This window comes from Helobdella robusta, assembly GCF_000326865.2.
Source record: "Helobdella robusta unplaced genomic scaffold HELROscaffold_79, whole genome shotgun sequence".
Lineage (NCBI taxonomy): Eukaryota > Metazoa > Annelida > Clitellata > Rhynchobdellida > Glossiphoniidae > Helobdella > Helobdella robusta.
Window position 1 is genome coordinate 531,866 of NW_008705453.1, and position 12,500 is coordinate 544,365.

Sequence of the window (12,500 nt, forward strand, 5' to 3'; positions counted from 1 at the left end):
TATATATATATATATATATATATATATATATATATATATACAATACATATTAGTATTTATTTAGCTTCTTAGATAGTTAGGTATTTCGAATAATGTCATATGGTGTTTGGGATGGGTCGAACATGGCGAAGAAGACTTGGCAAAGAGAAAAGTGATACTGTGGTAAATCTAATTTTGATTGAATTCGATGACGTCAGGTGACGTCAGGTGACGTTCGTGACGTCATCCCAAATAGCCCACCTGGTCGGCGTCAGTGGCGTATTTGCAGAAGCAGGGCTGCCCCATCACTGGCATGCCAGCGTCCGTCGAGATCTTCTGCAACTGCTGGGTGAACATCCTGATGATGACGACGATGATGATTATGATTTTTATTTTAGCTACGGTAACGATGATGAAGAAAAAAATTGGCGCTAACATTAGTAGTAGTAATGTAAATTTACATAATTCTATGTGAATTTATGATAATTTATGCAAATTTATTCAACCTTAGCGCCTCCTCTCCAATAACTCTCTGGGCAGCAAAGCAGGCTATAGCCCATACTCTGATGTTAATGCCTGGTTAGTTGGTTAGTTAGTTGATTGATTTGTGAATGGCTGGTTGATTGAACGATTGATTGACTGATTTGTTTGATGGCTGATTGATTGGTTGATAGATTGACTATTTAAATAATTGATTGATTGGTTGGTTGATTGGTTGGTATGTTGATTGATTGACTATTTAAATAATTGATTGATTGATTGGTTGGTTGGTTGATTGGTTGGTATGTTGATTGATTGACTATTTAAATGATTGATTGATTGGTTAGTTGATTGATTGACCATTTAAATGATTGATTGGTTGGGAGTTGGTTGGTTTATTGATTGATTAGATTGATTGATTGATTGATCGATCGACTGGTTGGTTGGATGGTCGGCTTCATGTTCGTCTGACTTATTTAACAACCACACCTTACAGCCAACGATTCATAATAACAAATCGTATTGCATCAAATGAACTTTGAACTTTAAACTCTGCAACAACTAAACAGGTATGAGGTATGTATGAATGTATGTATGACATTGAACTTTGAACCTTGGTAGAGCTGCTTGCCCCTCATGTCCCATACACCCTGTGTCGGTATTACTTGGGCCTTCGTCTGCCAGAGGTAATCGAGATTGAATGGTTGAATGATTTATTGATTGAATGGTTGAATGATTTATTGGTTGAATGGTTGAATGATTTATTGGTTGAATGGTTGAATGATTTATTGGTTGAATGGTTGAATGATTTATTGGTTGAATGGTTGAATGATTTATTGATTGAATGGTTGAATGATTTATTGGTTGAATGGTTGAATGATTTATTGGTTGAATGGTTGAATGATTTATTGGTTGAATGGTTGAATGATTTATTGGTTGAATGGTTGAATGATTTATTGGTTGAATGGTTGAATGATTTATTGGTTGAATGGTTGAATGATTTATTGGCTGAATGGTTGAATGATTTATTGATTGAATGGTTGAATGATTTATTGGTTGAATGATTTATTGATTGAATGGTTGAATGATTTATTGGTTGAATGGTTGAATGATTGATTGGTTATTGATTGATTGGATTAAAAGATTGGTAATCGAGATTGAATGGTTAATTGATTGGCTGGTTGATTGATTTGGTTGATTGATTGGTTTTTTGATTGGCTAATTGATTGGCTGGTTGATTGATTGACTTTTTCGATTGTTTAAATGTCTTTAATGGATTAATTTTATGATTTATTAGTGGAGCTTTGTAAAATGTAAGCAATTTATAAGCCAGCCAGCCAACCAACCAGTCAATCAATCAATCAATCAGCCAACCAATCAATCAATCAGCAAACGAGCCCCCCACACAACCAGCCAATCACAAACGAGCCAACTTACCCTCCCGCCAATCATCTAACCAATCAGCAAACAGGCCCCCACTCAACCAGCCGGCCAATCACAAACGAGATACTTACTCTTACGCCAATCATCTAACCAATCAGCAAACAAACCCCCACTCAACCAGCCAGCCAATCACAAACGAGCAAACCTACCCTCCCGCCAAACTGCAACTTGGGAACTGGGAGGACCCTGCCATGAACATCAGACATCTGACTGCAGATGGAGATCCCGAAAGCCTGGAGGTAGGGGTCCGCGTTGAAGTTCGCCTTGCGCACCAAAGTGTTGATCTCCCTCTCGCGATCCGGCGCCGCCCTCGACGTCGACTGGCCGTGAAATTAACATAATGCTAATTAGCATAATCCTCATTTGCATATCCAGCCATTAACATAATGCAAGTTAGCATAATCCTCATTTGCATATTCAGCGATTAACATAATGCTAGTTAGCATAATCCTCATTTGCATATTCAGCATCAGGGCGTTTTCCTCATTAATGTAATCCAAATTTGCATGGTAAATTATGACGTAACTAGCCATGGGATTAACATAAGACTAATTAGCATAAACCTCCTTAGCATAATCCTCATTTGCATAAACGTTGACAGAATTTGTTTCATCATCATCATCATCTTTATCGTCATCATCTTCATCATCATCACCACCATTGTTATCATCATCATCACTACCACCATAATCGTCATCATCATCATCATCATCAGAACCTTTATCATGGTAGATGTCTGGGAGTCCGTGAGTTTCTTGATGCACTTCTGCCCATGCACTATGTTGCATACCTGGTGACGGTCATGATGATGATGACGATGATGGTGGTGATGATGATGATGATGATGACGCTGGTAATGGTAATGATGATTGTAGATGGCGTTATTTTAACAATAATAATTATTATTTCTATCATTATTATCATTAATATTAATATTATTATCATTATTATTATTATCATCATTATCATTATCATTATTATTATTATTATTATTATTATTATTATTATTATTATTATTATTATTATTATTGGTGGTGTGTGTGACTAACCTCCAGAGGCAGGTAGGTGTGCTTCAGCTCCTGGCCGACTTGTAGACATGGAAGGTGAGGGTACCTGTGAATGAACGAGTGAATGAATGAATAAATGAATGAATGAATGAATGAACGAGCGAATAAATGAATGAATGAATGAACGAACGAATAAATGAGTGAATGAATGAACAAATGAATGAATGAATAATTGAATGAATCAATCAATCAATCAATGAACGAATGAAGAAATTAATCAGTACTTACTGCAATTTAATGCGATACTTTTCAAGGAAGTACTTGGCCACAGTGCAGTCAACTGTCCCTCCTCTCTCTAGCTGTAGTGGAAAACTGGAGAATAAGACGAACAAATGAATGAATGAATGAATGAATGAATTAATTAATTAATTAATTAATTAATTAATTAATGGACGAACAAATGAATGAATGAATTAATTAATTAATGAAGGAATTAATGAATGGATTAATGAATGGCGATCGGATAGACGAATGGATGAATTACTGAATTGATGAATTAATAAATAAATTGACGAATAACCAGACGGACAGAGGATGGATGGGTGGATGAACTAACAAATGAATAAATGAATGAATGAATTAATTAATTAATTAATTAATGGATGAATGAATGAATTAATGAATGAATTAATGAATGGCGGTCGGATAGATGAATGGATGAATTACTGAATTGATGAATTAATAAATAAAATGACAAATAACCGGACGGACAGAGGATGGATGGGTGGATGAATGGATGAACTAACAAATGAATGAATGAATGAATGGATGAATGAATGAATGAATGAACGAACGAAAGAAGGAAAGAGCTAACGATTGGGTCTGAGCAGGTCTCCTGGTCACTTTACATACCCTGTACTTCCTCTTCACAGATCCGCAATGGGTTATTTCTATCTTCAGACCTGTCATCATCACCATCATCATCATCATCATCATCACCCCCATCATTATCATCGACACTATCATTACCACCACCAACATCATCATCATAACTCGCCTCTGATCTCTTTGGTGAACTTGACCCTCTGTGCGTCACTGAGTGGTCTCTTGTGGTCGGCGAGATCCCTCATCTCGAGGACGTCACACATGAACTGGATGACCGGCTGTGCTTTGTAGAATGCAGTCGCCGAAACTGTTTGTATGCATTTGTATTTGTATTGTGTTTGTATGTGTTTGTATTGTATTTGTATGTGTTTGTATTGTATTTGTATGTGCTTGTACGTATTTTATGTGTTTGTATGTGTTTGTATTGTATTTGTATGTGTTTGTATTGTATTTGTATGTGCTTGTACGTATTTTATGTGTTTGCATTGTATTTGTATTGTATTTCTAAGCGTTTGTATGTCTTTGCATTGTATTTGTATGTATTTTATGTGTTTTTACGTCCTACCTCGGAAAACCGGGTCTCTGGACGCAAAACTAAGATTGATTGATTGTTTGATTTATGTGTTTGTATGTGTTTGTATGTATTTGTATTGTATTTGTACTGTATTTGTATGATGTTGTAAGTTATTTACATAAAGCTATACAACTCTCAGGAACAAGCAATCGATCACAGTCAGCCAATCAGGAACAAGCAATCGATCACAGTCAGCCAATCAGGAACAAGCATTCGATCACAGTCGACCAATCAGAGCCAACCAACCATCGATATTAAGCATCATCTTCCAATGAGAAGGTTGTATACTCTGGTGAAAACCAAACCACACCTCTCGACCTCCGCCCAGCGTGTTCGAGCAGTCGCCAGGGTTGAACATCACTTGGGCGTTGGCAGCGCTATACCTGATTGGTCGGCGAGGATTGGAAGTGAATTGTGATTGGTCGATGAGGTTGAAGATGAATTGTGATTGGTTGATGAAGTAAAAGATGAATTGTGATTAGCTGGCAGAGTGGAGGGGAATAGTGATTGGTCGATGAAGTTAAAGATGAACTGTGATTGGTCAGAAAGGTGTGGGAAGAATTCTAATTATGTACCTTGATGACGTAGTTAAGAGTTGTCATTGGATGGTTTAAACTTGAAAGAGATAATTTTAAAAAATGTGATTGGTATGTAACCTCGAAGCCGAATCTAAATTGGGAGGCGAGAAGAAAGATCTGCCAACAGCAGTGTACCTGTCAATCAATCAATCAATCAATCAATCAATCAATCCAATCAATCAACCAATCAATCAATCAATCAATCAATCAATCAATCAACCAACCAATCAATAAACCAACCAACCAATCAATCAATCAACCAATTAATCAACCAGCCAACCAATCAATCAACCAGCCAACCAATCAACCAACCAGCCAATCAGCCAACCGGCCAACTACTCACGTGATACTAGACAGATGTCTCATGATGACATCAAGGGCTAGCACGGCTTCAGTGGGGACGACGTTCTGACTTTTGTTCTCAAAAACTTCGTCTAATGCCACTAAGGAAACCTTTTATTGATTGGTATGTTGATTGGTTGATTGATTGGTTGATTGATTCGTTGGTTGATTTGTTGATTGATTGATTGATTGATTGATTGATTGATTGATTGATTGATTGATTGATTGATTGATTGATTGATTGACATACCTGTGATAAGTACCTGATGGTTACTTTAAAAACTCTTTCAACAGCATCGCTAGGCAGTGTTACTTCGAGTTCGGTCTGTGAATGAATGAATGATTGATTGATTGGTCATTCATTCATTCATTCATGAATTGATAAAGGAGCAAGTGAATGAATAAATGAATGAATGATTGAATGAATGAATGAATGAATGAATGATTGATTGAATGAATGAATGAATGAATGAATATAAACCAACCACTCATCCAACCAACCTTCTCTTTACCAAACATCAATGGTTCCTTGCTGTACATATTCCTTCTACCATCGTAAACCGGAAGTTGTCGATTGAAGAACTGCAACGAATAGCGTTTGACCATCGCTTCAAAGATTTCTCTGATTGGTTGGTTGATTGATTGATTGATGGATGGAGTTTGTAAAGCAATTGGTTGGTTGATTGATTAATAATTTGATTTGCTAGATAAATTTGTTAGTTAATCCAACCTGTTAATCCTTCTGGGACATTTATCTGGCATGACGGCCACGTCATAATGGTAGACGAAACCACGGGGTACTTTTATTTGAAAATGATTGGCTTTCAGCAAAATCTTCCGGCCCTCTGATCCGTGCCCCGGTCTGAGGGGTGTGCGGAAAACCGGAAGTAGGGCGTTGTTGTTGTTGTTGGGTTTGTTGTTGTTGTTGTAGTTGTTGTTGCTGTTGTTGTAGTGGTTGGCTCTGGATAGATGGATGGATGGATGAATGAATGAATGAAAAAAAAAAAAATCTAAACAAATGATGGATTTAATCTGATTTAATAGGATTACAAATGACAAATAGCAATAACAACAACAACAATAATAATAATAATAACAACAACAATAATAATAATAATAATAATAACAATAATAATAATAATAATATTAATACTGACCCTCCACTGTTACTCCCGACGCTACCACTATCATCGCTATCCGTGGTGCTGACATTATTATTATTATTATTGTTGTTGTTATTATTATTATTGTTATTAAGCGGGTGTATCTGTATTGGAGGGTTGGTGAGGAACGATGACGTCATTTCGTTACTGTCGTTGTTGTTGTGGTTTTTATTATTATTATTATTAAAGTTATTATTGAAATTGTTATTATTATTATTTATAAGGTTATTAACATTGATATTATTATTATTATTATTATTATTATTATTATTGTTTCTCATGCTGAACTGGTTTAAGCCGAAAGGATTGAAGCTACTCATATTTAGATTATACAAGTTATTATTATTATTAATATGGAAGTTATTATTATTATTATTATTAGGAAAATTATTATTATTATTATTTATGTTACTATTATTATTATTATTATTATTTTGAGAATTCCCTTCGCCGAAGCCACTGCTGCCGCTGCTGTTCGAGGCCTGGTTGTTGCTATCTGTATATTATTATTAATATCATTATTATTGTTATTGTTTCTATTATTATTATTATTGTTATTGTTGTTGTTGCTGCTATTTAAAAGCACTTCGTTATAAATCATTCCTATAATAATTTATGCGGGCTAGGTTTGTTTGTGCTACTTTGTTTCAATTAATAATTATAGTAATAATAATAATAATAATAATAATAAAAACAAAAATAGCAATAAACAATGATAACCACACAACAACAACAATAATAATAAAAACCATTTAAGAGGAAAACTGCGACAAATCGTTTGCTTGTCTGTTTGTTTGTTTGTCGTTGTTTTCAATAATAAACTTCAATTAATAATCAAAATAATAATAATAACAACAACAACAATAATAATAAATAATAATAATAACCACACAACAACAACAATAACCATTTAAGGACAACTGCGAAAAATCGACGCCAAAATGTTGTTGCTGTTGATTTTGACTTCCTGATGGGTGTTTAGGGGGAGCTTTTTTTATGGAAAAATATAAAAAATTATGGTCATAATTATTTTTAGAGATAATTATTAATATAATTGAAATTATTATTATTATTATTACTACTATTGATATTATATACACAGCTTAGCAATTCCTAGATGAAAATTCTCGTGATAAATTAAGTAATATTAATGCGATATGAAAGTAGGAAAGCCGTCATAGCCTTGAAATAATTATTAATATAATTAAAATAATTATTAATATTATTGAAATTATTAATAATTATGTCATAATATTTATGACGGAAGCTTCTTAGCAGTTTGATGGCAAATGCTGCCTGGCCTGGCTTTTTTCAGTTCTGAGATTGCTATGATATCATATACAATATAGAGGAAGATGTAATTTTAGCTTTAATTATTAGTATTAATAACTAAGATGTAGACACACACAATCACACACACACACATTCACACACAAACACAAACAACACATACATACGTACATAAACATACACACACATATAAGAAAACATTTACTATCAATCATGACTACTTATGAAGAATAATTATAAATAACTAAATTTCTTTATAAAAAATTAGTAAAATTGAAATATTCATATTTATATTTGCAAATTACTTATTTTGTAACATATAATAGATTAAAATAAAAAATATTTTTTTAGTCTAATTAAATTCAAAAATTAAATACATATAATATTATAATAAAATACATATAGATATTTTAAAATTTCCATTACTTAATAAAATAAATAATAACTCCTTCATAGTTCTTGTTCTAAATTTTTATACACTAATCAATAAATTATTCCAAAATTAGGGAAACAAACTGAAATAATTACTCATTTGTTTATTTATTATAATTAAATGGAATTTGGCCTATTAATCTATTTCCTATTTTTATAAAAAAAAAAAACAATTTCATGAATCATGATGGAAAACTAAGAATAAAATTTTAAAAAAATGCTTCTTCAGTTAACAATTTGAGTAAATTATTTTTTAATCATGTGAAAATAGAATTTTATAATTTTATTTTTAAAAAATTATCAATCAAATAAAAAACAATTTTATTAAAATATTAAAATAAAACTAAAATACAAGCCAAAAATTTGATCAAGGAGAAAAAAACTAACTAAACCAAATTTACAATTAATTAAAAACTTTCACGATTATTAATTTAATTAATAAAATCAATCAATCAATTAATTAATTAATTAATTAATTAAGAAAACTTGAACAAGGATATGATACAAATATGCAAATTTTTAGAATTTAAACAACGCATTTTGGCCGATGGATACGCGCTGACATCGAAATTTCGGGCTTTAAAATCATTTCCTAAATAATCATTTCACTAATTTCTAAAAAATAATCCACTCAATTTACCGTTAAATCCTAAAAGTGGAGTTTTGTACATTTTTTTACCGATTTTTTGTCATTTCATTACACAACAAAGGCTGCCATATGTTTGTGGTAAAATGCGAAAATGTGAATTTAAATAATTTTTTTTTTAAATTTAAAATAGTTTTATTTATTTATCCCATTAATTAATTATTTAATTAAATAAACTAATAATTAACAGCTATTGAAACGTTTTTTTTGTGTTTATTCATTCTTATCATCGATATCAATGGTTATTATTCAAAATTCATGTTTTTTAATTTTAAATGAATTTTTATTCAACATTATCAAAATTTTAAAGTTTATTTTTTAAAAAATAAAAAAATTAAAGTTATTAAAATTATAAAAATTAAAAAAAACTGTTTTGTTTCAGTTTTAATGAAAGGTTTTGAACTAAAACCGGCGTAGGGCGGCCCTCGAGTCTGCCACCCATTACAAAAGGTTTTCCTATAATCATGGATATAATATCCATGCCTATAGTGGCCCCCCGTTGTGAGCAGTCTTATAAAATGTCGGTAAAACTCAGTTCTCAGAGAGAAATATTCATCATTTTTAGTTTTTAAACACAAGTGGAAACCATATGTCGGCGTGATGGTGTAATGGTTAAGGTCGCCTGGTTCTTCAATCATTATCTAAGGACCCATTTCGTAATACTATAGTTCGATTTTCTTGGATGTGACCCTGATATAGCAAATTTATCAGGTAATTTTTTACTAGATTTATACAGTAGCTTATCTAAGGAGGTTATTTTTATTAAAATTCAGCAACACTCAGTTTTCAGTTAAAAATCGATCAGAAATTGAATTGATGAACCAAAAAAGTCACAAGCCTAATTTTAGCCGTACTAATGAACATTTTGAATGGATATATATAACAATATATTATATCTATAAAATTCTATTAGTTCCTTGGCTCCCACGGTCGAAATTTCAGAATGTAAACTTTTAAAAATTCTTTCCCTCTACTTTATATTTTCGTTTTTTTTCCCCTTCACTCTCTTTCTTCCAATCTTTCTCTTCTCTCTCTCTCTCTCTCTCTCTCTCTCTCTCTCTCGTAGTTTTTCCTTGCTTTCCGTTTCTTGATCTTTCTTTTCATTCTTCTATCTCCTCTTCACTTTCTCCTACATCTCTCTCTCTCTCTTTTCTCCTCCTTCTCTCTCTCTCACTAACTTCTACACTTTCTGAATAATTTCGTGGTTTTGATCTAACTCTTTCTTATAAGTTTGGTTATTGTCCTAACAAGATTGCTTCATTCATCTATTTATTTATTATTTTATATATTTAATAATTAATTTAATTACTAATTTATTCATTATATCATCAATTTATTTATTTAATAAAATTCGGCAAAAACATGCGAACATTCGCCTGTTTTAAAAATTCAAAATTCCATACAGAAACCACCGAAGACATAAAAACGTTAAAGTTAGATCTAAATTGGAAACTGGAATTTTGAGACTGGAACAATGATGAACTGCCCATGGATGCGTGAAAATGAGATGAATTAATTGTATAATTGTTAGCTTTCACTTTCAATAATTCGTAATCTTTAAAAAAATTAGGAAATATTTATTTTAAAATTCTAAAAAAAAACAACTCCCCTCTAATAACCCAAAACCTTCCAAAATATGGATCATCGAAACAAATTCTTTTGTCACAATTACAAAATCCAAAACCACCACATGTAAAACCAGAAATATCTTAAACCGGAAATAGCTTAAACCGGAAATAGCCTCAACCGGAAATAGCTCAAACCGGAAGTAGCTTTAACCGGTAAGCGGATCACTTGGCGCTCAATTTCATCTTGAGAAACTTCGACGAGACGAGTTTGATGTTGTTTTTGAGATAGGCCGCACCGCCGTGTTTATTCCATTCCTCCTCAAAATCTTTCTCCAGGATTTCGGCACCCCGTTTCCGGGTCAGCCCCGTCTCCTCCAGAGCCATCTCACACATCTTCATGTCGTCCAGGCCTTTGGGGGTGGTTGTTGGGGGTGGTTGTTGGGGATGGTTGTTGGGGGTGGTAGTTATAGGTGGTTGTTGGAGGTTGTTGTTGGGGGTTTTGTTGTTGTTGTCGGGGTTTTTGATGGGTATGATTATGACGATGGAGATGGTGATGGTGATGATGGTGGTGATGATGATGATGGTTGTGGTGGTGTTGATGGTTCGAACAAACGAACGAACGAGCGAGAGCAAACCAAACAGACGAACGAAAGAACAAACATGTAAAGGAATAAACAACCGACCGGCTATGAGTAGCAGCGGCTTCATCCCGATATGCATCTCCATTTGCCTGGCAATCCACTTCCCGTCAAAATGTGCCCACCACCAGCCTAACAACAACAATAATAATAATAATTAATAATAATAATAATAACAATAATAATAATAATAATAATAATGATGATAATAATAATAATAATAATAATAATAATAATAATGATGATGGTGATGATGATGGTGGTGATGATGATGATTAGAGATATATCGCTATTTTAATCATCAACTACAAACATCATCATCATCATCATCACCATCATCATCACCACCACCACCATCATCTTCATCATCATCATCATGACCTCTAGCTTCAATGCCGTCGCGATTTTCATCGGAGGGTTTTGTGAAGGCGATCTTGAAGAAGCGCTGCTGATTGTCGGCTGCCGGCGGAAGTTTGCTAGCCACAGCGGCCAAAGAACCTGATTGATTGGTTGGTTGAATGATTGATTGATTGGCTAATTGGTTAGCTAATTGGTTGGTTGATTGAATGATTGATTGGTTGGTTGAATGATTGGTTGATTGGCTGATTGGTTGATTGGTTATTGGTTGTTTGATTTGTTGAATAATTGATTGGTTATTTTGTTGGTTGATTGATTGATTGATTGGTTGGTCGATCAACCAATCAGAAATCAACCCACCAATCAACCAATCAACTTACTGGGAGGAGCCAAACTTTTAGGCACGCCCCCACCGAACGACTTGTTGTTACTGGTCTTTGTCTTCCAGTCGTGATAAACCTTCAGACGTCTGTGAAATTCTTCTTTGCAAGCATTTATCAACTCCATGTCTAGTAGTGGTGATGATGGTGGTGGTGGATGGAAAGGGTGAAAACGAGTACGATGGTGAAGGGTGGGGTGAGATGGGTTAGTATGGGTGATGGTGGGTAGTGATCGTGGTGATGATAGTTTTGTTTTTATGAAATCTTATGAATGAACCAGCCATCAATATTTTGCAATTATCATCATCATCATCATTTTCGTCATCATCGTCTTCATCATCATCATCATCATCATCATCGTCGCCACAGTCGCCACCGCCATGGCCTCACCACACGAGGTGTTGATGGCGTCTCTGAGTTGGGCGTATGTGTGCTTGGAAAAGTCATATTTGGACTTCGAAGTAGATCTCTGCAGAAGGCTTGATCTGTATGTGTGTGTTTGTGTGTGTGGGTGTGTGTTTGTGTGTGTGTGTGTTTGTGTGTGTGTTTGTGTGTGTGTGTTTGTTTGTGTTTGTTTGTTTGTGTGTGTGGGTGGTTGTGTGTGTTTGTGTTTGTATGTGTGTGTGTGTGTGTGTGTGTGTGGGTGGGTGTGTTTGTTTGTTTGTTTGTATGTGTGTGTGGGTGGGTGTTTGTGTGTGTTTGTTTTTGTGTGTTTGTGTGTTTGTGTGTGTGTGTGTG

The 12,500-nt window shown here is 33.8% G+C and overlaps 2 protein-coding genes across 2 annotated transcripts in view; both read right to left on the reverse strand.

The window, feature by feature from the left end:
• Positions 1 to 8,844, reverse strand: part of HELRODRAFT_182062 (hypothetical protein) — a gene marked incomplete at both ends in the record, with an annotated part of 11,800 nt that extends 2,956 nt beyond the window's left edge. The window contains 14 exons of the mRNA XM_009031816.1: positions 123 to 168; positions 241 to 337; positions 2,065 to 2,222; positions 2,621 to 2,692; positions 2,952 to 3,015; positions 3,198 to 3,281; positions 3,963 to 4,101; positions 4,687 to 4,751; positions 5,552 to 5,613; positions 5,790 to 5,910; positions 6,019 to 6,249; positions 6,446 to 6,947; positions 7,359 to 7,418; positions 8,814 to 8,844. Of these exons, the coding sequence (XP_009030064.1) occupies positions 123 to 168; positions 241 to 337; positions 2,065 to 2,222; positions 2,621 to 2,692; positions 2,952 to 3,015; positions 3,198 to 3,281; positions 3,963 to 4,101; positions 4,687 to 4,751; positions 5,552 to 5,613; positions 5,790 to 5,910; positions 6,019 to 6,249; positions 6,446 to 6,947; positions 7,359 to 7,418; positions 8,814 to 8,844 (1,732 nt within the window). The remainder of the gene's footprint in view (positions 1 to 122; positions 169 to 240; positions 338 to 2,064; positions 2,223 to 2,620; positions 2,693 to 2,951; positions 3,016 to 3,197; positions 3,282 to 3,962; positions 4,102 to 4,686; positions 4,752 to 5,551; positions 5,614 to 5,789; positions 5,911 to 6,018; positions 6,250 to 6,445; positions 6,948 to 7,358; positions 7,419 to 8,813) is intronic.
• A 1,287-nt stretch (positions 8,845 to 10,131) lies between these two features.
• Positions 10,132 to 12,500, reverse strand: part of HELRODRAFT_104176 (hypothetical protein) — a gene marked incomplete at its 5' end in the record, with an annotated part of 14,000 nt that continues 11,631 nt past the window's right edge. The window contains 7 exon segments of the mRNA XM_009031817.1: positions 10,132 to 10,262; positions 10,292 to 10,301; positions 10,321 to 10,797; positions 11,071 to 11,157; positions 11,407 to 11,523; positions 11,763 to 11,891; positions 12,153 to 12,247. Coding sequence (XP_009030065.1) covers positions 10,610 to 10,797; positions 11,071 to 11,157; positions 11,407 to 11,523; positions 11,763 to 11,891; positions 12,153 to 12,247 — 616 coding nt within the window. The 3' untranslated portion in view covers positions 10,132 to 10,262; positions 10,292 to 10,301; positions 10,321 to 10,609.